At 44.7% G+C, this 24,662-nt stretch overlaps 1 protein-coding gene across 4 annotated transcripts in view; it reads right to left on the bottom strand.

The window, feature by feature from the left end:
* Positions 1 to 1,556: 1,556 nt before the first annotated feature.
* Positions 1,557 to 24,662, bottom strand: part of SCARB2 (scavenger receptor class B member 2) — a 36,166-nt gene continuing 13,060 nt past the window's right edge. For 2 of the 4 annotated variants that reach the window (XM_039540834.1, XM_039540837.1), the window contains exons 4-12: positions 21,311 to 21,499; positions 20,452 to 20,543; positions 16,953 to 17,072; positions 15,783 to 15,961; positions 13,213 to 13,331; positions 10,911 to 10,984; positions 9,669 to 9,720; positions 8,557 to 8,715; positions 5,725 to 5,825 (exon numbers count right to left, since the gene is read on the bottom strand). In XM_039540834.1, coding sequence (XP_039396768.1) covers positions 5,784 to 5,825; positions 8,557 to 8,715; positions 9,669 to 9,720; positions 10,911 to 10,984; positions 13,213 to 13,331; positions 15,783 to 15,961; positions 16,953 to 17,072; positions 20,452 to 20,543; positions 21,311 to 21,499 — 1,026 coding nt within the window. In that variant the 3' untranslated portion in view covers positions 5,725 to 5,783. Of the gene's footprint in view, positions 5,826 to 8,349; positions 8,426 to 8,556; positions 8,716 to 9,668; positions 9,721 to 10,910; positions 10,985 to 13,212; positions 13,332 to 15,782; positions 15,962 to 16,952; positions 17,073 to 20,451; positions 20,544 to 21,310; positions 21,500 to 24,662 lie in introns of all 4 variants that reach the window. The other 2 variants (XM_039540835.1, XM_039540836.1) reach the window with 2 other exon arrangements.

The raw sequence follows: 24,662 nt of genomic DNA on the forward strand, positions 1-24,662 counted from the left end.
CCTAACCCTAGATTAACACCTGTCCCATGAGGCCAGGTAAAGGATGATGGACCAAATTCCACTTTTACATCAGAGCAACCCTATTGAAGTTACTGGGGTCACCCCAGCTTAACCCATTGTAATTTAAGCCATTGGGCTAAACCCTCCTTTCGCTGTCACCAGCTTTATGCTGGGGTAACTCCACTGACTCTACCAGAGATGCGAATCAGGCCCATGGGCAAATCTATACTGGAAACTTACTGTACCTTTTCTACTGAAATTTCCACACCAAACAGGTCACCATTTGCGGCCTGATCCTCCTTTCCTTGAGGATCCACAGCTCCTACTGAACAGAATATGAGATTTGGGTACACAAGGACTATAAATCAGGTCCTTGGTAACTCCCTAAAAATTCTCTTGCAGTTGAAATAGTTCTCCATACAAAATGGTTATTATTTTTCACCCACTTCTGCACAGAAAATGGTACCAACTTCTCTGGAGTCCTATATTCAGAAGGCATTTACTATGGTTTTTCAAAGAAAGGCATGATGCAAGGGCAATTACTTATTTGTCTTCTAGCCCCAGATCCCACACACTGCTCCACACATTAGGCCTCACTGGAATATATGCTCCAGATATACAGGTGCGGGGGGAGAAGTGGGGTCCACTTCCCTCTAAGCAGCATCCCAAATCACCAGTGTGTAGCCATAACCCAATAAAGAGCAGATGAAAGTCAACATTTTCATGTATCCACTAATTTGGGTACCCTCAATTTTTGGGTACCCAGCTTGAGCTATTTTTCAGAGGTGCCAAGCATCAGCAGCCCCATTGAGGTCAACTGGAATGGTGGGGGCTCAGTATCTTTGAAATGGTGCCCCCAGGCATCTCAAGTTGGGTACCAAATAATGAGGCACCCAAAATCAGTGGACACTTTTTTAAACATTAGGCTCTTGTGTCTGGTGGTTCCCCCTAACTACAGAAATCTAACTCACTGTATTGCTCTTTGTGAACCTGCCTCTCTATGGAACAAGACAGTGAGAAACTATCAGCAAAGGTATCGATATTCTAAATCACAGCACCTCCCTGGAAATTTACATAATCCTTATTTTACAATCCCAACTCTCTGGGTGTAATAAATGTCTCACAGCCACGTTCCACTGAGATACAAGCAGCTTTACTTTTCTCTTTCAGTGCCATCCCGACTCTTCTCCCATTAAAGTTAGGGGCCGTTTTGACTTCAAAATGAGAGCAGAGTTAGACCAATGCTGAGCACTCCTGCAACAACCCCCCTCAGGAGCCTAGTTAGGTTCCTAAATCCATATTCAGGCACCTAAACCAGTGTCCTGACTTTTCAAAGTGGCGAGTGTCCACTACTCCCATTGATGTCAGTGGGAGCTGCTGGTGCTGAGCACTTTTGAAAACAAGGTCACTTTTTAGGTGCCTGAATATGGATTTCAGAGCCAAAAGCTAGGTTTGAAAATATTGGCTATGAACTGTTTTCTTTCAAAAGGCACCAGATACACTCAGACATAAACCCAGAAGTTGTATAGTAAAAGAAAATACCAAGTTCATCACACTTTTTAATAGAAACATTAACTTTTATTAATGCACCACTTGATCTGCATTAATAGTGGAAACAAAAATTGCTAGAGTCACAGAAAGTGAATCAAGTGTGCAAACATACTGATCATTGCTATGAGTATCTCCTCTTCAACAGTCAGCCTCAGGAAAACAAATACAAAATCCATCAACAAATAGCAGTTGACAATTATTTCCTGTGAGTCTTCAATAATTAAAAAAGTATCTAACACTGCCTGGAATCACTTCCACAGTGTGAAACAAACAGTGCTTTACAGAACAGCTGAACAGAAGGATTATAGATGGATAATCTTCCCTGGATGCAGGCACAAGTAATTCTTATTAATGGGTATATAAGGAACTGTCATGGTATAAGGTATTAGCACTTCTGCAAGATACTGAGTGTCTCATCACAGTGAAGTAAGCTGTCCTTTGAAGGATCAAGCCCATGGCACTTTACAAATATTAATTCATCCCCACACCTCTGGATGGTATATAGGTAAATGTTAATAACCCTACAGATTACAACTCTGGTCTCCTGACAACCAGCCTTGGGCTCTAATCACTAGGCTAACACTGAAAGGCAGCACAATTGGCTGCTATTGTGAGTAGCATGCATATATCCAGAGGAGAATGATATTCTTTGTAGTGTTTCTTTACAAGTTAACAGCTGAGAAAGATGAACAAATGGGATTCTGGATTTTTAAGGTACCCAGAGCAGTTTACAAAGAAACAATGCACAGGCCTGTCAAGGATAACTGCCCCTGCATATCAAATATACTGATCATCAATAACCCTTTATAACACACAGCTGGAAGGTCTGGCATCCCATAAAATGGCTCTCCCACGGGTATATTTGACTTTTTGTATGTGCTGGATTGAGAGAGGTGGAATGCTCCAGTAAGAGGCATCAAACTGCAATGTACCGGTTTCACAAAACTAAAAGGAAATAAAACACTAAAATTTTATCATGCATCCTGCTTGAATGGGGTTTAGCTTTTAACTCTGTAGTCATTTTTGCTCTTGCCTTACGTAGAAATGCACACACCCTTCTCCAAACTGCTTAATATCTATGCGTCTATTTGTATCTGTAAAATACGGGATTTTAAAATGTGTTTGGTGATGGCCTACGCCTGCTCCCATTGACGACAGTGGGAGCAGCGTTAGGCCACTGCGGAGAGTTTTGGAACATCCCGCTTGTAACACAGTCTATACTATAATTCTTACATGTGAGTTAGTAGCTGAGAAGTTCCAGAAAGACTAAAGTTCCATGGACTAAAAGCCAGTGTCTATAAAGTACAACTGAATGTGATTTTGTTGGCATTTTGCCCACAGTGCTCACCTCTAACGGACATGCACATGTTTTAAAACCTGATGAAAGTCACTTTGCACGACATTTAACTGATTTCCAACTGCACATTGGAAATTAGAAGGCGCAGCGAAACAGGACAGCTGTACAGGAATGGACATAACAGCAGGAGCATGCAAAAAATAAAATGGAAACGTTTATTATTAAAATAACCACCTTTCCTCTATATTAGACAGATACGACCTCTTCCCTAGGGTCTAGTGGAGATTTAAGAAACAGATGTTCCTTGGGGGGGAGGGGGGGGAATTCTTCAGGGCAAGGTAGAGAATGGAAACATTGAAGCAATGAAGTAACAAAACCAAGCAGCAGCTTAATCTGCTGTAGCATATACACAAACATCTAGACACAGTCATTCAGACATTTGAAGAGTTCAGCTAAATTAATCAATAAACGGACAGGAATAATGAGCCAGATCCTGAATAGGTGTAAAATTGGCACAGTATCACTGACTTTGATGGCACTCCATTGATTTACATCAGCTGAGGATCTGACCCAATAAGCAGAATGTAACATTTTAAAATGGATATGTTGGGGTTAAATTCACCCCACTGCAGAGGATCCTTGGGACAAAACCTGTTCCTGACTTCTCAGCTGAGTCCACGACTACTTGGTCTGGACAGTGGAATGAGGACTGGTATTTTGCAGCAGGGCTTAAACAGTGCGTAGTCTCTCTGCTGGTCCTCTGCGCTAGGATGAATTTCACCCTGTGAGGCCTTGTTATTTTATCAGGAATAATGCTTTCAAAATGACTTCCTCAGAAAATACCCGAGGCTTTGTAGATGATTTGTAGGTTACCGTTGTTGTGCACAGATAGCTCTTTTACACAAGGTGCTAGATTTCAATGTGGATCATACAATGATCTGACCTGTACAACATAAAGACTGAGACAGAAAGGTGATCTGGAGTTCCTGATTTAGCATCATGCACTGCAAAAGGCAAATGGCTCACTCGCAGAACACGGGCTGTGCAGCTACTGACTCAGTTGCCCCAGCTAAGGACGGCTGGCCCTTAATCTGAGAGGGCTGCAGCCTTTTACCAGCAGCACTGGGCATTCTGTAGCTGCCCCTTTCTGAATACAAGGAAGAATTTAAAAGGGACCCTGAGCCAAAGCTATTGGGCTTTTCCTTAGCTGGCAGGTTTATTCCAGAGGTCAGCCAAGGAAAGAAATAAAGGGCCCCTGAGACTCAAAGACTGGGGTGATGGAGAAGAGGGTATCTGCAACTGGAATCTACATAAAGTGGCAAAGGAAGAGTCTCCCCTCCCGCAGAATAACATTCGGGGTAAAGGTAGGGCAGAGTTCCAAAGCCTCTCACCCACAAGGGTTTTCACATGGCATTATTTTCATCCTGGCCAATCACAGGGCAGATGACGGCTGGACAGTTTCCTCTCATGAGGTTAAATGGAGACTTTCCTGCAGAGCAAATCCCTTGAGATGAATGGCTGTCGTTGGCTAGCCTGAGTCTCTCACTCATTGGGAACACACATTATGTACAGGAGCTCTTATCTTCAGCCAGGCAGCACGGCAGATGCCTGAATCTGGATGAGTATTATTTGGTTGGTTTTGGCTTGCACAGGAGAGGAGCCAGTCGGCTGAAGAAGTCAGCCTGGTGAAATGCCAGTATCTCTAGCTTTCTGTAATTGGTACAAATCTATAGACCACAGCACAGTGGGGCTCTGGTCCAGGACTTGGGCTCCTTGGTGCTACAGTAATACAGATAATAAATAATAATAGTAGAACTTTTCTGACTGGGACAGCCCAAAATGGTCTGGGTTGCTGAACAATTGATAGGCTAACATCCTACGTGTGAGTGTTCAGTCAATCCAAAAAGTATGTCTCCATTTTTCACTGACTTTATTTGATGGAAATAGATTTGTGAGAATGCTCTTCCTCACTGAGAGGAAACAGGTACCCTTACAACATTTTAAACTACCAGTATTTAAAAAAAAAAAAAAAGTTTATGCTGCTTTCCTTTATGTTCCAAACATTCCTCAATACACAAGGTCTGTAGGTTTCCTAAATGTTTAATGCAATTACAAATACCCTTGCAGCGTCTGCCTGTACAGTGCTCCACAGAATAGATATTTGTGAGACACTGACACAGGAAAAAGGAGAATGCTCTATTGTACCCTCAGCTAACCAACCCTTTGTATTCCAGTGTAAAAAATAATTAAAAATTAAAAACTTGCCAGGGCATTGTATTAATACCACACAATGGGATTTCAAACAATACTGGGACATATCAAGGTGCTGTACGAAAATGTGCTATGAAGTACTTGGCTTCTTAACTGAAAACTAGATATGATTAAATAGGCCTCACTTACCAGTTTGGCTTAGATTCACAAAACAATTTTGGAGGTGAAAGGCATGATGGGTAACTAGTAAAACGATCTATTTACACTCTGTTAATAAGAAGCCAAGTGTACTCTACACAGAAGACAAAGTTAGACCCAGGACAGTATTTTCAAACATGCCTAAGTTCCATTTTCAAAAGGGACTTCGGAGCCCACATTACAAAGATTACCCCACGTAATTCTAATACATGAATCAGGGTATTATAATCTTACTGACATAGTGGTTCTTAGCTTTTATGGCTTTCAACAGCACTGGGAATATTAAACACTAGTTAATAAAGCAGGATCTCAAGTCATTTTAGTATCTGGTTTTAAAACTTACTTAGCAGCTGAAAACAGTTTCCTCATTCACTAGCATTTTAGTTTTTTCCATCCCTGTACTACAAATAATTATAATTAGCATGATGGGTTTTTAGACGGCGCTGAATGCCGGGTAGTGTCCGGTATTAGATCAACTTGCATAGTTTATTCACCAAGCTCACATGGGAAGGGGAAAAAATGAAGATTAGGATGTCCTGATGAGCGGAGCCCTTTCCTCTTCAGAACTCTGAAATACAAAATGGCAAAGCAGAAAAGTTAACTGCAGTGTGTTAGATAGTGTGGAGCTGGAGGACAACAAATGTAAGACTGAGTTTCAAAGCAGCAAAGAAGAGTGATCCTGGTTATCATCATCCCCCAAGCTCAAATTCCATCCCTTGTACCATACAGGAACAACTATTAAGCTAAAAAAGCACCGCAGGGCAGATTGTGAGTGGTCTTTGCATAGATATTCAAGGGGGATGATGCAAGAATCCGCCCCAGTTTTGCTCAACCTATGCCAGGACCAGCACAACCGCAGCATATGCTCTATGGTGAGCACGTGGATTGTTCCTCATAGGGCTCCCATTGGGAAAGCTGCCCCAAAGGGGCTGGAGAGGAGAAAAGGGCATTCCCCCCTCTTCTCTGCATGGGCAAGTGTTGCTGGCCAGCCACGGAGCGGGGAGCGTGCTGCATCATCTTAGGGAATGGTGCAGCAGGCACATGCTGTCTGCATTCCTTGGAGATGTTTAGGGGGTGACACAGGGATCAGTGTTAGGGCAGGGCTTATTTAACATCATGATGATGCTGGAAGCGAGCAGCATATTGACAAGATTACACTGGGAGGAGTTATCCACGCCAGTGGGGACAGAGATAATTAAAAGGGACCTACAGAGGGACAGGGTCAAAGGCAGGAAATCTTGGAAAAATGCAAAATAATGCATCTTGGGAAAAATACTCTCTCTCTCTCACACACACACACACACTCACGCTCAACAGGAGGGAGAATCCTGGGAACCAGTAATGCTGAAGACTTAGGGGCGACAGAAAGCAGGGTAACAAGGCTGCAAAATTAAAGGCCAATCTTGGGCTGCATCTGCAAAAATATTGAGTCACAGAGCAAGGAGGTGAGATTTCCTCTGTATGTGTCTGAAACCACCTCTGGAATGTATGTGTGCACTTCTGGGCACCTGAGGGAGTTCAGAAAGGAACAACAAAAATGATGCGGGTCTGGAGAGACACATTTAGAGGAAAGATTTAAAGAGTTAAATATGTTGAGCTTTGCAAAATGACAACTGAGGGGTGGGGTCAGCAGTGTGATAATATTCGACAAATAGCTTAAGGCCATAAACAGGAGGGAGGGGAAAGAACTGGTGCAAGACAAGGGGGTATAACCAGGGCTGTATGATTTTCATGGCCATCACAGATTTCACAGTTTGAAGGAAAAAGCATAGCCTCTGTGAGAAAGCCTGAGCAACGTGGCTGTGATTGGTCTCGCTGGGGCTGGGATGAGAGAGCAGATAAGGTTGAGGCCTTGCCCGGAGCCCACAGGCCTGCTGCTAGGTTCTCAGGCTGAGCCTGCCAACCAGACAGGGAAGGGAAAAAGAAACTCAGGTGCTCAGGAGAAACAGGATCCACCTCTCCCATAAAGGAACCAGGACCAGAGTCATTCAATCATCCATTGCCAAAAAGCTGAGCAGGGGGCAAGAATGAAGCAAAAGTTTCCAAGTGGGAGCAGCCAACATTTGAGTAAAGTCTGCAGAAAGAGCACACAGGTGTCTCTCTTGAGGTCTTGCCACAAAACAACCACAAGGCTAACTAATAAGCATGCCCAGGTCCTCACAAACTGAGAAACAGCACACGCACGGTTTGGGTGTGAATTCAGGATGCAGGTTGCATGTGCTTTTTCATGCAGTTGCAAGAACCTGTTTAGAAAGCAAAATACACAAAAAGCAAGACTGTCCTAGAGCAACAGCAGCTAGAAGTGGAAAAAGCCTACTAGGGTACCCTGTCTCGGATCACGAAGATCTCCCTAGTTTAGCATCCATACAAGACCACTGACGTAGGGTGAAGTTTTGGCTCACAATCTTTGACAGCATTGACAACCTTAATGCCAATTTTTTAATATAGCAGATCAGAATACACCTATGGAATACTAGTATCTGCGTCTGGTACTTTATTGTACAATTGATTGGTGGGGTTTTTTTTAAGTCATAATGTGCATTTATAGCATAACTTTGTGCTTTTGAGAAGTAATTTGGAGGAGCTGATCCACTTTGTATCGTCTTTGTATCAGGCATATCGACACGTGGAGATGCTCAGGTTGTAAGATTATAATTGCCATTGAATGAATAAATATGGTACGGTCAGAGTTAAGGTTGTGCATTATGGAGTGATTTTCAGTTCTCTGAAGGAGACAGTATTGTTGAATGGCCCAAGAGGCAAAGCTGGGATACGAATCTGAATTTGTCTGTAGTTTCTGGGTGTTCAGAATTGGGCTGTTAGTTTAGAGGCCGATTTGGCCTTCAGTTGGTTTGGGAAGAACACGGGGCCTAGAACCAGCCCAAAGTATTACAAGAGAACCTGAAAATCAATTTAATATTTTTTTCCTCAAAAGGCAACTGTCAAATTGAACAGGGCTCAAAATGTCAATCAAATATGTGTGGTTTTTGGATCTTACCCTTCAGAGTTCACTAGACAGGCTTCTTTTTACAACTAGTGTTTGTAGCTAGCAAAGGAATTAGAAACAAAACAAAATATGTATGTTCACCCACCTTACCATGTATCTTAAATTGGCTGGATAGCTTTGTTTGGGTGCACTTACTCTGGTTCTATTAACACTTCTCTAACCTGGAAAGAGCAGTTGCAACAAAAACAAAAAGCAAAAAATGTTGTGGGAACCCAAAAGGTAAAATCAATGACAGGCAAATAAAACACAGATAAACACCAAGAAAGGAAGGTCAACTTCAGATGCTACTAACCTCTTCCTTTGTTCCAGGGGGCCTGCATACGAGCACAATGAAACAAATCCCCAAAATAATTCCTAATGCCATGATTATGAAGGGGATGCTGGTTACAACTGTGGCGTCAAACAGAACGCTCTTCAGTTTTTTGGCAGATGCTTCATCAATCAGAACACTCTGGAGGAGCAGGGAGCATTGAGAAAGAGAAAAATGATACGTTTCAATACCCCTTATGCTGCGCTCTCTTACTTAGAATAAGCATAAGAGGAAACAGCAGCATCCCCTCTGCCATGATGATTGTTTGATATGCCTCGCCTCTGACTAGAACTGCTAGCTCTAGTTTAGAAGCTATAAGGATAAACTGGTCTGCATTTTCAAAAGTAACTAATGATTTTGTGTGCACAACTGTGGGACACCTTAAAAGGGCTGGATTTTCAGAGGGAAGGTGCTTTCTCTTCAGCACCCCACGGAGGGACTGGTTCACGAATCACCAGCATAGTTCCTGCAATAGCTAAGATTTCCCCTGTAGGTCTCCCATTCAAGTGCTGACCTCACTTGATCTTACTCGTAGTCTGATCCTGCACGCTGTTGTTGCCAGGAGGAATGCTTGCTGCCAGGAGCTGTCTCACTGAAGTTAATGGGACTCAAGACAGTAAGCACTACTCCCAGCTTTAACTATATGCAGGATTGGGCATTAATTTGGAAGCCCTCTCAGGTTCAGAGCATGAAGATCCTCAGTGAGATAAAGCTCCTTCCTAGAGATAACCTAAACCCCTTTGTAAAGTCCCTTTTTAACACTGACTGCATCACCAATCCAAGGAATTCAGGGATCTATCTTCAGTGAAGAAACCTCCCTGGAACTCTGACAAACTAAAGGCCCGATCCATCAAACTTCTACCCCATGAGAGGTATCACTGAAGTCAATAGGAGTTCCCACGTGAAGGGGAGTTTGCAGGACTGGGACCTAGGACAACGATCAACCAGAAATTTTATACAAAGAACTATTTCCTACCCGCCTGCTATTGTAAAATTAGGAGAAACATGACACATTCCCCACTTTTTTGCAGGCCCAGTGGTGGTATCTTTCTAGACAGGCACACACGGCAATGGAGACCATTTACAATATTTACCTCGTTTACATGCACCACGGGGAAAACCAATGTTCTGACACTGCCTGTTTCACTGTGTAAAAAGACAAGAAGGCACTGAGATTCTGCAATGATTTCAGCTTTCTCCAGACAGATTAGAACACAGCAATCAAGGGGGAAAACTTTCCCATGTGAAAACTCTAGACCTTTCTTATCTTTATTTAAACTTTTAACCTTCCTCTCCCCCAGATTAGGATAAGAATCAAGATCTAGAAACTGGAATGTAGTCTTTGTTTTTAAAGCAATAAAATATACTGGGGTTTCCTGGGGAACAGGGAGAAAAAAGATCCATGAGAGGCTTATTAATAGCTGACCTCATGGAAAGTTTGTGCCAGGGAATGGGAACACCAACCTGAGCAGTTGTTGAAGGCTATACATAGCTGTGAAATATACATATGCGGTTATAAGAGACACACACCAGCTAAAGTGATGCCTGGTATTACAGTGGAGTTATGTTAACGGTGCCAGCAATACTGGGATAGAAAGTGTTTCAATGAGAGATCTCATAGTGACTAGAAAGTACAGTACAGTAAATATGAGGAAATGTTGTCTTAGGATCCAGTCCCCCAAAGGGATCTGGGCAGATAAGATGTCACCCTTTATATATTTTAAAGTACCTTGTACATACAGACTCGTGTGGGAACTTTGAAGTGTCAAGCTGAAAGTGAATGGGAGTTCCTGTAAAGTTTTTAACTAGCTCCTACTACCATTCTGACACTAATTTGGCTTCATCAGCTGGGAATGTGTTTGGCATTTGCTGTGGCAGAAATCGTGGCTGTGTGTGGGTACACATCCATTCCTGTGACGGTGTCTCTCTTATAAAACTCACATAAGGACAGTCGGCCAGATCCTCAGTCGATGTGAATCTATTTTATTGACTTCACAGAAATCATGCCACCAATACGTTTCGGTTCTGTCTCACATAGTGTGTTTCACATTTAGACTTTCGCAGTTTGAAACATATATTCAGAAAACATAGCAGGGCCACCGTAGCTTGCGACAGCTCACACCTGAGTTTTCAGGTTGTTGAAATAACGACAAATTGCCACTGTGAATGTGAAACGAGAAGGAGGAACTACCCTACCATTTTCTAGGTCAGATTCTATTGGACTGAACTATCTCTACAAATAATATTTCCCCTAAGGACTCTGCAGGCAAAGTCGCTTCAAATACGAAGTCAGGCGAGCAATCCTGAAATCCCCACTGCTAGAGGAGAATACTTACATAAATTCATCTAGTTTTCTGACAAGAACATTGATCTGCATTCTCTTGGCTGCTTGTACAACTATCCCTGTCAGCTGTGAAAGAAAGGGAAACAAAAAAAATAATAATCATTTTTTTACTCTAAAAGTATGATTTCAGCCCAATTTTTACAGTGGGAAAGAGATGCTTTTAAGATGATAAAACAACACATCTACTAGTTAAGATGGAATTGGATAGGTTTCCTATCTCTTTATAGGAGAATTAGGTAGAAGCGTGCTAGGGGATTATTTTTATTTGTATCCATCCATCCAGATACTTAGATGACCCTCATTACTATAGAACCTGAGAGACTCTAGGGACCCCCCAGCTGAGCCTGGGGCACCATTCTATAAGGCATAGTCCAAACACACAGTTAAGAGACAGTCCCTGTCCCAGTGTAAACAGATAAGAAAGGCAACGGGTGGGAGAAAGGAAGTGCTATTAGCCCCTATTTTACAGATGGAGAACTGAGCCACAGAGAGGTTAAATTGATAGGGCCAAAGTCACACAGGACGTCTGTGGTGGAGCTGGGAATTGAACCCAGAGTCCTTGTGCCTTAACCATAAAACAAATTGCTACTACAACCCAAGACAGAGTGATGAAGCTGGCTGCACTGCCACTGAGAAGATCTGTGCAAAATAATTCTTCTGCGAGTTGCAATAATAATAATCAATCATCATCATAAATGCTGCAATGTCTGGCGTGTTGGAGGAAGGAGATTTTTAAGTGTAGAGGTGGCAAAATTTAGCTTTAATGTTTTTGGTGGGGCAAATCACACACTAAGAAAGAATTGTGTAAGAAGGGATTGGCAATCAGGAACCCGCTGACACCAAGAGTTTGGATTCTGAACAGCATGTGCACTAGTGCTCAGAAAGGAGCTGCCCTTGCTGAAGCAGAAGGAAATGGTACCTCCCAGCATCCTGAGTCAGATTACTTTCCCCCTGTCATTATGCTGGTCATTCCTTTATTCTTTCCCCTCATTCTGTTTGTTTACTGTTCTGTTCTCCATTGTACTCCTTTACATTTTCACTTCCAGGCCACTGCTCTGTTGCGTGGGTTTACAGAAGAGTAGATTTTTGAAGCCACGCATCAATAGGTACCATAATAATACAAATGCTGTGCCAGATTCAGCAGTCAACTCTAGCTAACTTGTGACTCCCCTGGGATGCAAAATAGCTGTAAACCCAGCTAACAGGTCTTTGACCAAGGCCAGCAACTACTTGGGCTTATTGACATCCAGGGATGAATGCAGAACCTCCATCTTGAACTTCTGGGGCAGTATGAATGGATTTAGCCTCTTGAGGTGTAAGATTGGTCTCCAGTCTCCCGATTTTTTTCGCCCTGAAGTAGATAGAGAAGATTTCACTTCCTCTTTCTCAGGGGAAACTGGGCGATGGCTTTGGTGACTGTGAGATGAAAGCTGGAGCCTGCGGACTGTTCATTGCTCTATGAGCCAGGAAGTGAGAAGGAGGAGAGCCAAGTGAAGAGTGATGTGGTTTTCTTGGAATGCTATGGTGGCTATGATGGAAAACACCAGCTGCATGGAAACAATCTCCACCCTTCTCCGGCAAAAAGAAATCCTGTCCCATACAAAGGGAAAACTTCCTGTCAAAACCTGTCCTTGAGGAGGGTACCTAGCGTGGGTGGGTTGATGGGAAAGCTTGAGATATCACGAACAGCAAACTGATCCTTTCTGGTACTGAGAGCTGTGGAATTTGGAGCAGAATGGTCCTGGGGCTTGGAGTGGGAAGTGCCTTTCTAAGGCGGTCTGGCTGGGGTGTGGCTCGGCTGAAGAGGTGGAGAGAGGGCTAGTGAACAGCGCTTAGAGAGGAGATTGCCAGACCAGGGATGAAACCAGAATAAAACCCTCTGGCTGCCATTATCTAAGCCATCACATTCATGGCATCACATATAAACTGGATGCCAAAGGGAATAAGGTTTAAGGACTCAATTCTGAGTCAATGGGAGCCGGATCAGGCCTTAGCATCTTCCTTCCTTCCCTAAGGAGTCTATTCTACAAGCCCATATCTTTGGTGAAGTCTGGGATCTACAAACGCAACGCTCTAAGTGCACAGATCAGTACTCTTGTATTGCTTTTCTGGGTAGAGCTTGGTTTTCTCTCTCAAGGGTCTGGTATCAACAGGACAAGAGGACTGTGTGATGCCCCCTAGTCACTGTGGGGCAGATTGCTAACTGGAGGTGGCTGCCTTCATTTATTCACTTCACCTAGTGGAGGGAGAATCAGATACCCTACAAGCCATTTCAAAGGGAATCACATACTTACAGGATTGATGTCCAGAAATGTTTCATGATCCTCCTTTCTGGGATGCATGCCCTTTATGTCCTTAACATACTTCTCGTCTGCTTGGTAAAAATGTGGGGCCGATAAAAGGATCGGGACACCTGGAATTTTAAACAGTTAAGTTTTCTAAAGATAACAATGCATCAGATCCCCATCCATCCAGTCTATCAGTGTGGCCAGGAACAAAAATAAGATACCACACACACACCATGAAACAACTTCCAATAGTAAAAAGTAACACTAACATACATTCCCAGAATCCAGTAATAAATAACTGAAGAAAACTGGTTTCTTCTGGAGCCCATTCACTTCATTGGAAGCACTTTACAGAAGGCAGCATGGCCTGGTGGATAAGGCACTGAACTGGGACTCAGGAGACCTCAGTTCTATTTCTGGCCCTGCCGTTGGCCTGCCACGTGACCTTGGGCAAATCATTTTATCTTTCCCTGCCCCAGTTCCCCATATATAAAATGGAGATAATGTACAAGCTCTTTGTGAAGTGCTAAGAGATCCACTGATGAAAAGTGCTATATAAGAGCTGGGTATTGTTATTTATTATATTCTTATGGTCCATCAACACAACAGATTCCAACCTAGTTCTGGTGTATACTATCTAGGTTCTTACACTCTCATCACTTCAGTCATCGAGGGCCTTCCAGCAGTGCATTAAGCAAGGTGACAAACATCTATCACATGTAGTTTGTTCTCTCCCGAGGGTTAGGCCCTCATCCAGCAAAGCACTTGGGCACACAGGCTGTCCCACTGAAGCCAAAAGAGTTACACTAATTCACACTAGCTGAGGATCTATCCCAGGGGTGGCCAACCTGTGGCTCCATAGCCACATGCGGCTCTTCAGAGGTTAATATGCGGCTCCTTGTATAGGCGCTAACTCCAAGGCTAGAGCTACAGATGCTAACTTTCCAATGTGCCTGGGGGGGGGGGGTACTCACTGCTCAACAGCCTGCTCTGCCCCAGGTCCTGCCACCACTCTCCACCTTGCCCCAAGCCTGCCATGCCCTCGCTCCTCCCCGCTCCCCACCAGAGCCTCCTGAACACTGCAAAACAGCTGATTGCGGCGGGCAGGAGATGTGGGGAGGGAGGTGCTGGGGGCTGGAGGGGGTTAGCCGATGGGGGGCTGCTGACGTATTACTGTGGCTCTTTGGCAATGTACACTGGTAAATTCTGGCTCCTGCTCAGGCTGGCCACCCCGATCTAGCCCTTTGTGTCATCCATGCTGTGAGCCCACACTACACTTCTGAGGTGTCACTCGTGTTACAGTCCGGTCACTTATGCACCTGTGTAACTAAGTACATGAGCAGTCTCATTGCACTGATTAAAAATTATTCTACTAGGACTATTTTATTCCCAACACAGACGGGGTCTAAGGACATTCTAAAGAGGTGTGATTACAAATTTCATGCCAATAGAGCTAACCTTCACAAAGCACACACGGAAAGCACTGAAGCCAGCACAGAACACGACTTTCACACACTAACTGGGGAAGTGACATTTCCCAAAGCAGAACTTGCCCTGGGCCAGCCAGCTCTGATTAGTAAGGAGGCACACCTGAGCAGGGAACACCCAGCCCTGCAGCAGGTGTTCTCTAGGAGAACAGAAGTAGCTGGGAGCGGCTAGGCTCTAGTAGAGAAACTGAAGCTGGGCGAGTGAGGCAACAGGCAAGGAACGGCCTGGGAGAATGGATGGACTTGAAAACTCTATTTTGAATGCGTTGTTAAGTTAATAATGCAGGAGCCCCTAACTGGAAGAAAGGTTGGGGCCTGGAAGCCAGAGCCTGAAGGCTCAACTCCAGCTAGGAAGGGCTGGGAGTAGCTTGCCAAAGCAGGGAAGACCCTGCACAGCAGGGGAGTTTGGGGCTGTGCCCAGTTTAATGGTGGCGGGAAGGCTCTTGTGTTGAAATTTTGAAAGGTAAGTTAATAAACCAGACCCTGAGGAAAGCTGTTGTTGGATTTGTAAAAGCCTCTTTTTGAGTTTACTGAGGAACCAAGAGGGGAACTGGAGGTGAGGAGCTGCTGGCAGGGCTGCCTTGAGGCCACAAGGGGTCACCTGGGCAGAGGCTACTCATTGACATGCCCCATCTTCATGGAGGGGAAATTCACCCAGTACAGCCAGCATGAGGCCTATGCACCAGGGTCAAATGGTGCATAGGCCCCATACTGAATTTTGCCCACTAAGAAGTGACTGTGCTGCGTAGCGCATGGCTGGCTCTGACTGCTTTTAACTTTACAGTCCGGCTCCTAGGACGTGCTTCTGACTCCTGTCTTTATATGATGTAAACTAGAGCGTGAGCAGACGACATCTTTCAGGAATGTTATTTCAGATCAGTTGTCTTCACTACTGTAGCCTTTTAATAACAACTGGTGATACTGGGCTTGATTTGGCACCATGCTGGACTCTCTCGGATCCCAGTGACTTCATGTAGAATTGAGAGTGCTCAGGACCTCACAGGATCAAGCCAATTGCCCCACTACGTTTCAGTTAAACGTGAAAATGTGCTGCCCCAGAAGTATTCCCCACACTCCTTGGCTACATACCCTGCTTGCAGACGCTGACGTTCAGCACACCTGAGCCGTGGCAGTTTCCTGCTGGCACACAGAATCCTGCATTGTCTGGGTTCACTGACGTATTGGCAAACACCTTTTCAGGGGGCACAAACCGATAGGCAGGGATTCCAGACACACTCACAAAGCTATCAAAGGTTATATACAGAGATCTGTGGGGAAGAAAAGCAAAAATCTGAATTGACAGACACAAGGACTTAGTAGCCTATGCTGTATAGCCTTCAAAGTGGCATCTGTATGCCCATTTGGATTTACGGTAAGCTACAGACCTGATCCAAAGCCCACTCAAATCAACAGAAGCCTTTCCACTAATTTCAATGCGCTTTGGCTCTGGTCCTATACACCTTGTTGTGGTGCTGCATGACCCTTTTATAAAAAAAAAAAAAGAGGAGGTCTGGGGCACAGATGCCTGGCCTCAGAAGGGTTTCTCAAGTCCTCACGATTATCTTTTCAGCCATACGATTTTCAGTGCTGCAGCAGCTATTTTTGTGCCACAGATCTCACAAACCACAAAAGCGACAATGAAAAGAATGGACGGGGGGGAGACAGTACCAGCAGGCCCCAAAGAGGGCAATTCTTGAACCCCCAACATTGCCTGGATTCATCTAATGGGGGTTATTTTCCTGATTGAAAAAGAAAAAGTCATGTCAATTTTGTTTTCAAATGGCAGAGAAACCTAGGATGGCAAGAGAAAAGTCCCACGCTTTCCATATGCCATTACTTGTGTATGTGTCGAATGGTGGAAGTGATGTCACAGAATGATGCATTCTGGAATGTCTTTAGCAAACTAGGAAGTGCAAGAGGATTTCACAGAGGGAAAGAGAAGTTTCAAATAAGGTCTGTTTAGCACGCTTGTGCTGTCTCCTCTCATCCTGCTGAGTGAGGGAATTCAGCAGATATTTCAGGATGTAACTCAAATTTTCATTTTACTTTTATCACAAATAGTTCATTTTTAAACTAGATGTGACTTGGTTTTTAGGGGCTAACTCACTCCTACTTGTTAGAGTGAATTAATAAAGGACAAATGTATTTAAGGAATAGAGCTTGTAAAACATAACACTAGGGGAAAAGATTTCATCTGAAATCTCAGAAGGATCCAGTGTGAACAGTTTGATACGTTATGTTTGGAATTCCTCTCCTTACCTGCAGAAATCGGAAGAAAAGACATAAATTGTTTCATCTGTGCTTATCAATGGGTGGAAAGCACTTCCATCTGTCCCATTAATCATATTACATGACTCTGTGGTCCACCAGTTCAGTGACCTGCAGTAAAAGAAGCAGAGAGAGGGAATGAAAGAGTCAAAGAATTATTGAGCAAATGGGGAGTTAATTACCGCTTGGTTGGCGTAGGAAGGACCGGGAGGGCCTGACTCTCATTCACATTGAAAGTATGTCTACACTGCAGTCAGAGGTATGATTATAGCTGGGTAACCGTACCCGCACGTGCTTCGATTGAGCGAACATGGCTATAACAGTGAAGACACGGTGGCACAGGCTTCAGCACGGGTTAGGAATGCGAGTACACACCCAGGTTTCTGGGTGGACTTGTACAACCCATACTGGGGTCTATGCCATCATGGCTTCACTGCAATTTTTAGCTGCGCTAGCTAGATTAAAGCTAGTGTAGCTATGTCTACCTGCGCTGTGATCAGACCTCGGACTGCAGTGCAGACCTACTCATAGCGCAACAGCTCTGGCAGTGTATACGGGGCTTAAAATGCACATAAATTACACTTACATCCCCTTTACGTTGGGGCTTTAGTGTAACTGAGAATCTGGCTCTGAGTATATTGCCCAAGCAAAAAGTTGCTGGCAAACATTTTAATTAACAGCTCAGTGTTTTGGGTTATTCACTTTGGGCTTGTTTATGAGCCAGACCACATGTCAAGCAAGCGTGTAGGAACCCCCTTCTGCTTCTAGACAAGCGTAGGGATGGTGCTGAATTTGTGTGGCCGTAATGAATGAATGGTGCAAGAACATGGCTTGACATGATTGAACTGTGAAAGAGGATTCTGGGAGAAGAATCCTTCTCTTAGCATCAGGCAGATGCCAGAGGTGAAACTGCCTTGCTCCATGCTGCCTGTATGATCAATACTGATCTTTGGGTCAGCAAACAAGTCCACTTGAAAGCAAACAACACGTGTAGAACATCCTGAGTGGCGCATGGGCTGACCGGGGCATCTCGACCCTGTTGAAGGACATCATACAAGGGGTTGAAGTGAATGATTGATAAGGGAGTGAATGTGGGGTAATGCTCAGTTGGCACCACTCTGCAGTCTCCTCCGAAAGTACTAACCAGGTAAAAATTAGTAACCACACGCCCACTGGGCATGCTTTTAAGACATGTGACCCCTTTGAGGAAAAAGAGTATAAAAATCAAACAAATTAAATTACTGCTGGGGAATTCCTTAATTGACGCTTGAAGAAGCTGCTAGACAGAGTAGCCAAAACTCTGTACCATGGGCTCGAGTAGGACAGTGACCAGAGGGATTTCCAGGCAGCCAAGGCCTGGCCTTGAGAGAATCCAAGACAGACCAGAGGGCTGAGGAGACCAGACCTGGAGGGAAGAAGCCATCCATAGAATTGGTAACCACCACCTCTGTTTGCCAAGCAGGAACTATGTGAGGGTAGCACAGGGCCTGTTTGTGTACGTTTGTGAAAGAGAGGCTCGCTAAGAGGAATGTGTAGCTCTTAACGTATAGTTCTTAATGTCTAACATAGGAGTTATGTGCTTAATGTAACCTTTTACCGCTTGTGTAATCCCTTCTCAAATAAACTGCACTGTATGCAAGATAATTACTGTGGACCTTTTTCACTGATATGACAGTAATCTGCTCCACTGGGAGCCACTAAAGATCCATTCAGGGGTAGTAGCCTCCTGGTGCCAACAACAGGCTTTCCAGACCTTGGGTCTGGACGCAGAGGAGTAGACAAGGCTACTTGCTGGGAACATGGGGAAGGGTCTGAGCCTTGCCTTAGAGGCTCCACCCCACTCCCTGCTACCCAGAGTAGCTGACCAGCTGCAGGGTGTGGGGAGCTCTCCCAGGAGCAAGGAAGCAGGGGATGACTGTGACCCATCAGAGATACAATGTCTCCTGGGTGGGGCAGTTTTATGCACCACCCCTTGCTCATTACTGTATCTAAAGTCACAATCTACCCCTTTGCGTGAAAGACACCAGAAAACAGCAACTAACAAGAAAAAGTAATGGAGGGAAACAGCAAATGGAAGCAGGATCCAAGTATGTTCACTCCAAATAAAAATAAATGTCATTTGTATTATAGAAATCTGCAAGAGTACATGGATGGATGTTGACTAGCAGGAAAAACATGGAGCGAATCTCCAGCTTGAATGCATTAACACAAGCTCCACCACCCTTTTTATTAATATATATTGTATACTTAATAAAATCAAAGGGAAAACTAAGTAGTAGCCCACAATACTGCTAAATACTCAGTGAATATGATGTAGCAGATTATTGGCAATAGTTTTAAAGTTCAAGCTGATTCTGTAAAATCAGTATGCAGAGAAATACGTCAGTTTCTATATGGAGTTTGTCGTTATAGTTCCCAGCTTTTCAGTAGAGCTTTGATATCAAGTCAAGTCAAAAAGACCAAAAGGATCACAAACTAAACCCATGCATGTTAGCCAAGTAAGAAAGCCCTTGGGGTGGGGGTGAACCCCACCTGCAGTTGACCTGGCCTAGCTACATCACAGTCAAAACTATAGAGCCTTGTCTGCACTAGGATTTTAAATCAACTGCACCAATGTACAAACAGACCATTTTGCGCAGTGAAGACATAACCCAAGATGATCTGTGTAACTAACCCCTGCTACAATTCTAGTGACGATGAGGCAGTTGCAGTTTTAACTATGTACCTTGGCCATCTAATCCTGGTTAAAACAACAACTGCCCCCTTTACTAGGACTGTAACATGGGCTAGCTGAACACAGGACAGGTTAATACATGTTTAAAAACTCACCTTTCTCCCAGGGAAGACCAGAGCCCAGACAGAATGGACTAGGTCTAGTTATTAAACTCTCCTTTCATGACAGAAACAGCCCTGTTTGCTGAGAAGTTACACTCACTAACACTGTATTGGCTCCAACATCCACCCCTCCCACTTCTGGGTGCCCAGCGTGCAGGTTTGCTCATGCAGGCAGCAATCAAAATCCTGGGGCTTCTCCTGACCAACTGCAAGTTGTGGGAGTGTCTCTCTCTCCCTATCTATACACCTAGGTACGTGTACTGCCTCCATCCCTGTAACATCTGAAATGCCAGCAGCAATGACCTCTCTCAAAGAGGGTGCAATGTGTCTGTGTGGGGGCATGGCCACACCGCAGCCTCCTTTCTGCACCAGCTGGTGGCCTGAGGGCAATGGTGGAGGGAGTGAATGCAGCACCCATGTAAAGGGTATAGTAGTCGTGTTGCTCCCCCAGCACCCTCCAGGTGCATTCTACCTGCCTCTGTCCTCTGCAGGACAAGGCTAACTTCCTGTGAGCTGTGGGATTTGAGATGTGCAGAGAGCCTGTCACTAAACTGGCTTCTTTGTAAAAATATTAGAAATGAAAGGCGCTGTCTCTGCTGACTGAAAGGTCTCAAAGGAAGTGAGAAGTTTCACACTGTCCGATTCGACAACTTACTCTTCTCCTCTCCACTCCACGATCTTCGAGAAGTTCAGGTAGTTCATTTTCCCACTGAGAACAACATATTCACCATCATCCGTTCCATTCATCTAGAAACACAGAAGAGTTCGTCTGCACAGTGCTGGGCCACTCACTCCCTAGGGCAGCTGGCTGATGCACTAGAACAGGGTGGTAGGTGTCTACTGTTGTGCCACCCTGTTACCATGCGTTGGACTCTGATGGGGGCTGCAAGCTAATTGTTGACAGAGAGGGACGGTCAACCGAAGTATTCCAGATGATTTCAAGGAGAGAGATGGGGTATCCAAGATATCTATGGCCCAAGCCATAAAGAACTTTAGAGACTGAATCAACACTCTGAATTGCAACCAGAAACAAACTGGCAGCCAACACAGTCTCTCTAGGGCCCAGATATTTATGTGCTCCCACAATGAAATGCTATTAAGTAAGTGGGCAGCCACATTCTATCTCAGCTGAATTTTCCCAGTGGTTTTCAAGGCTAGTCCCACAAACAGGGCATTATAGGGGACTAAAGCATGAGCAACAGTGGTACGGTCCACATCTGAATAAGGAAACTCTGCAACCTCCTAACCAAGCATGGGTGGGAAAAAAAAGCATATGTGGCTCTGCTCAGGGACTCTGAAACTGAGTAGCAAAAGGCAGATGTCGTCCTTCAACTGAAGAGGCAGCTATCCCCACTGTCATCTCTCCAGTTGTTTCCCCACAACCTCCCCACAATGCTTGCGTGTGACCCTGACATACCCTTTACAACTGGCCCAGCAATTACAGGCTCAACTTTGCGTCAGTGACGTGCCATTAATTTAAAGCTCCGGAAAGCAAGACATCGTAGACAAGTTACCTTATTAAATAAGCCAAACTCTGAATCAATCTCAGGATGAAACACATGAAGGGCTGACAAAAGTTTGTCTTTGTAGCCCCACAGTAATTCGTGGACAGTGTGTGTCGTAAACAAGTTTTCTTGGTACAACATTAGGAGAATCTCTGTGGGTAGCCGAAGAGAAGTTGATTTGGTCCATTCCATTGCAGTCTGATACGGGAGAGGAATAAAGGACAAGTTAATACAGTATTAAAATAAAATGTACTTATACACACACACACACAATCTCAGAACAATGTATAGGCATGAAGCATATTTTCAACCTTATGACTGAATGATAACAGGTAATTTATTGGTCACTGGGATTCTTTTGATATGTTCTTATCGATATCTACTTTCACAGGCCCCAATTCAGCAAAACATTTAAGCCCTTGCTTAAATCCATCCCTATTCAGTAAAGCACACAAGTTTCATTCCATTACGCTAAGCATATCCTTAAGAATGTATATCAAGTTAAACGTGTCTAAGTGACCTGCTGAATCGATATTGGCCAGAGTGACTGAATTTTAGTTTCAAGATGTTGTGGCTGCGAGGCATTAAACCAAAGTACATGCAAAAATGCTTTGCTAAACGGAAGTGGTTTGCTGAAGCACAGTAGCCTATTGACCTGAGAAGTGTTTGAAATTTAGTTTTAAAAAAAGCTGTGGCTCAGAGTTGTGAAACCAAATGCAGATTAAATTCTATAAAAGGCAGCCACTTCTCCAAAACGCATGGACTGGCTGCATCACCTACTAAGTGAAGACAGTACATGCTGAACAGAATGAAATTTATTTTTCCTGTAACTTTTGGTACACTGCACTTTCTACAGCTCAATATAAGAAGTGAAGTTAAACAGATAGTTAAAAGTCAAGTTTCTTATGTGAAAAAAGAGCAAAACTGACATAAGAACAGGTTGGTACAAATCATAGAACTGGTACAAATCATAGAACTGGAAGGGACCTCGAGAGGTTATCTAGTCCAGGCCCCGTCACTCCTGGCAGGACTAATAATTACTTATGGCTTCGAAATCATGCTATCAACAACAGAAAGGAAACATGATTGTTACTAGCAAGTTTCTAGCCTGATTTCCCATACAGTTGTGGGCAGCGCAGGATTCTTTTCAGGGAATCGTGTTAGTCAAACAGTGCAAGAAACTACTTCCCTAGGTAGTCCACAATAGAGTTTTTGTAGCATCGCCCTCAAAAAAGAAACCTTAGTTTGTCCAGGTCAGGGAGACTGTGCTTGCAAGAGCTGCATTCAAATGCGCTAATATGAATGACCCCTGTGTGGACCGCGGTGGCTAGAGTTAGGCTTGGCAGAATTTGATTTTTATTTTATCATTTTGACAGGTAATATCAACGGTTATTTTCAAGCATTTTCTTCAATTTTTATCAATTTAAATTTTCACAGTTGTGGGAACTTACGAGCGTGATCAGACAATAACTACTGAACGACAGCTGACACTGAGATTCAAAAAGTTAAAGCTTTATAACCGCTAAAATACAAACTGGCAACATCGCCTGTCAAAATATACAATGTAAATATCCTTAAATCAAACTCCAATACGTTCTTACGCAGCGTTTTTCTTACTTTGACTAGCTGTACATTTTGATGATCATTGATGGAAATAGTTTTCGTTGGGGTAACAGGGTGGCTTCCCCCACGATTTGGAGAGCCTGGGACTAAGCCAACCCTGATTACGGAACGAGCCCCACTGAGGGGAATAAGGCAATTCCCTATAAAGTACAAGGGGAAACCCAAAGAGCTGTCGCTATGTCAGTAGACACGGCAGGGAAAAAAGGCTCCTGCAGGATCATGACACCAGGGAACTTGGAGGGTAAAGCCCAGTGTGCAGGAGGCTGCAGGGGAGGGAGCAGGAAACCCTGACTCTGTTTGGGACTGGAAGGCACAGCCCCAGTGAGCGAGAGCTAGGAGATCAGACTAGGCCAGAAGAGCCCTCAGGGGTGAGAGAAAATGCCAGAGCTAAGTATGGACTTTTTCTTTGTGTTGTTGGTATGCGCTTTAGTTTGGGACTGTGGGTTGTTGTGAACTAGTTCTGGTATTAAGCTAGCCCCAGGCAGAGGTACTGTTAACCACAGAAAGCCTCTGTGAGTTCTTAAAGAGTATGTCTAGATCAGGGGTGGGAAAACTATGGCCCATGGGCCGCATCCGGCCCTCCAGACATTTTAATCTGGCCCTCAAGCTCCAGCTGGGGAGCGGGGTCCAAGGCTTGCCCCACTCCACGCAGCTCCCGGAAGCAGCAGCATGTCCCCTCTCAAGCTCCTATGCGTAGGGACAGCCAGGGGGCTCTGCACACTGCCCCCGCAACTCCCACTGTCCGGGAACCACAGCCAATGGGAGTTATAGGGGTGACGCCTGTGGACAGGGCAGCGTGCAGAGCCGCCTGGCCATGCCTCCGCTCCTTGAGGTAAGCACCGCCCGGAGCCTGCACCCCTGACCCCTCCCGCAGCCCAACCCCCTACCCCCGCCCTGATCCCCCCCTGAACCCTTGTGTAGTTGGCAAATAATGTTGTGCCACTGACTAGCCAGTAGCTCAGATATTCAGTGCTGGCCATCAGATAGCCAGCTTCTAAACAAAAGGTTCTGGGCTGGTCAACACCGAAAAGTTATGTCAACCCAGCTACGTCACTCATGAATGTGAAAAATCCACACCCCTGAGTGATGTAGTTAAGCCAGCCTAACCCCCGGTGTAGACATCTCTAGGTTGATAGAAGAATCCTTCTGTGGACCTAGCTACCACCTCTCAGGGAGGTGAATTAACTGCAGCAATGGGAGAACCCCTCCTGTCGCTGTAATGAGGGTCTACACTGAAGCTCTGCAGCAGTATGTTTTACACTGATGTTTCAGTGTCTTCAAATGATCATTGATAGGACCCTACCAATTTCACGGCAGTGAAAAACGCGTCACGGACCATGAAATAAGCCCTTCCCTCTGAAAGCTGGTGTCACCTTGTTCCGAGGAGCACCCCAGCAAAGGGGGCTCCCAGCTCCAGCTGGGCTGGGGAGGGACAGGACTTGTCCATCCCCTGCACAGCTGCTCAGGGGAAAAGGGAGATCAGACCCCACCTCTAACTCCAGGAACCTCCTGAGGCTGCAGGAAGTTCTGCAGTTGCTGACTTCAGAATCCAGCTCTGAAGGCAGCACAGAAGTGAGGGTGGCAATCCCATGACCCCCCTACAACTGGTTTGCGAACTGCCCACAATCCCCTTTTGGGTCAGGACCCCGACAGTTACCACACTGTGAAATTTCAGATTTAAATATCTGAAAATGTGAAATTTACCAATTTTCCAATCCTATGGCCGTGAAATTGACCA

This window comes from Mauremys reevesii, linkage group 5 (genome assembly GCF_016161935.1).
Source record: "Mauremys reevesii isolate NIE-2019 linkage group 5, ASM1616193v1, whole genome shotgun sequence".
Lineage (NCBI taxonomy): Eukaryota > Metazoa > Chordata > Testudines > Geoemydidae > Mauremys > Mauremys reevesii.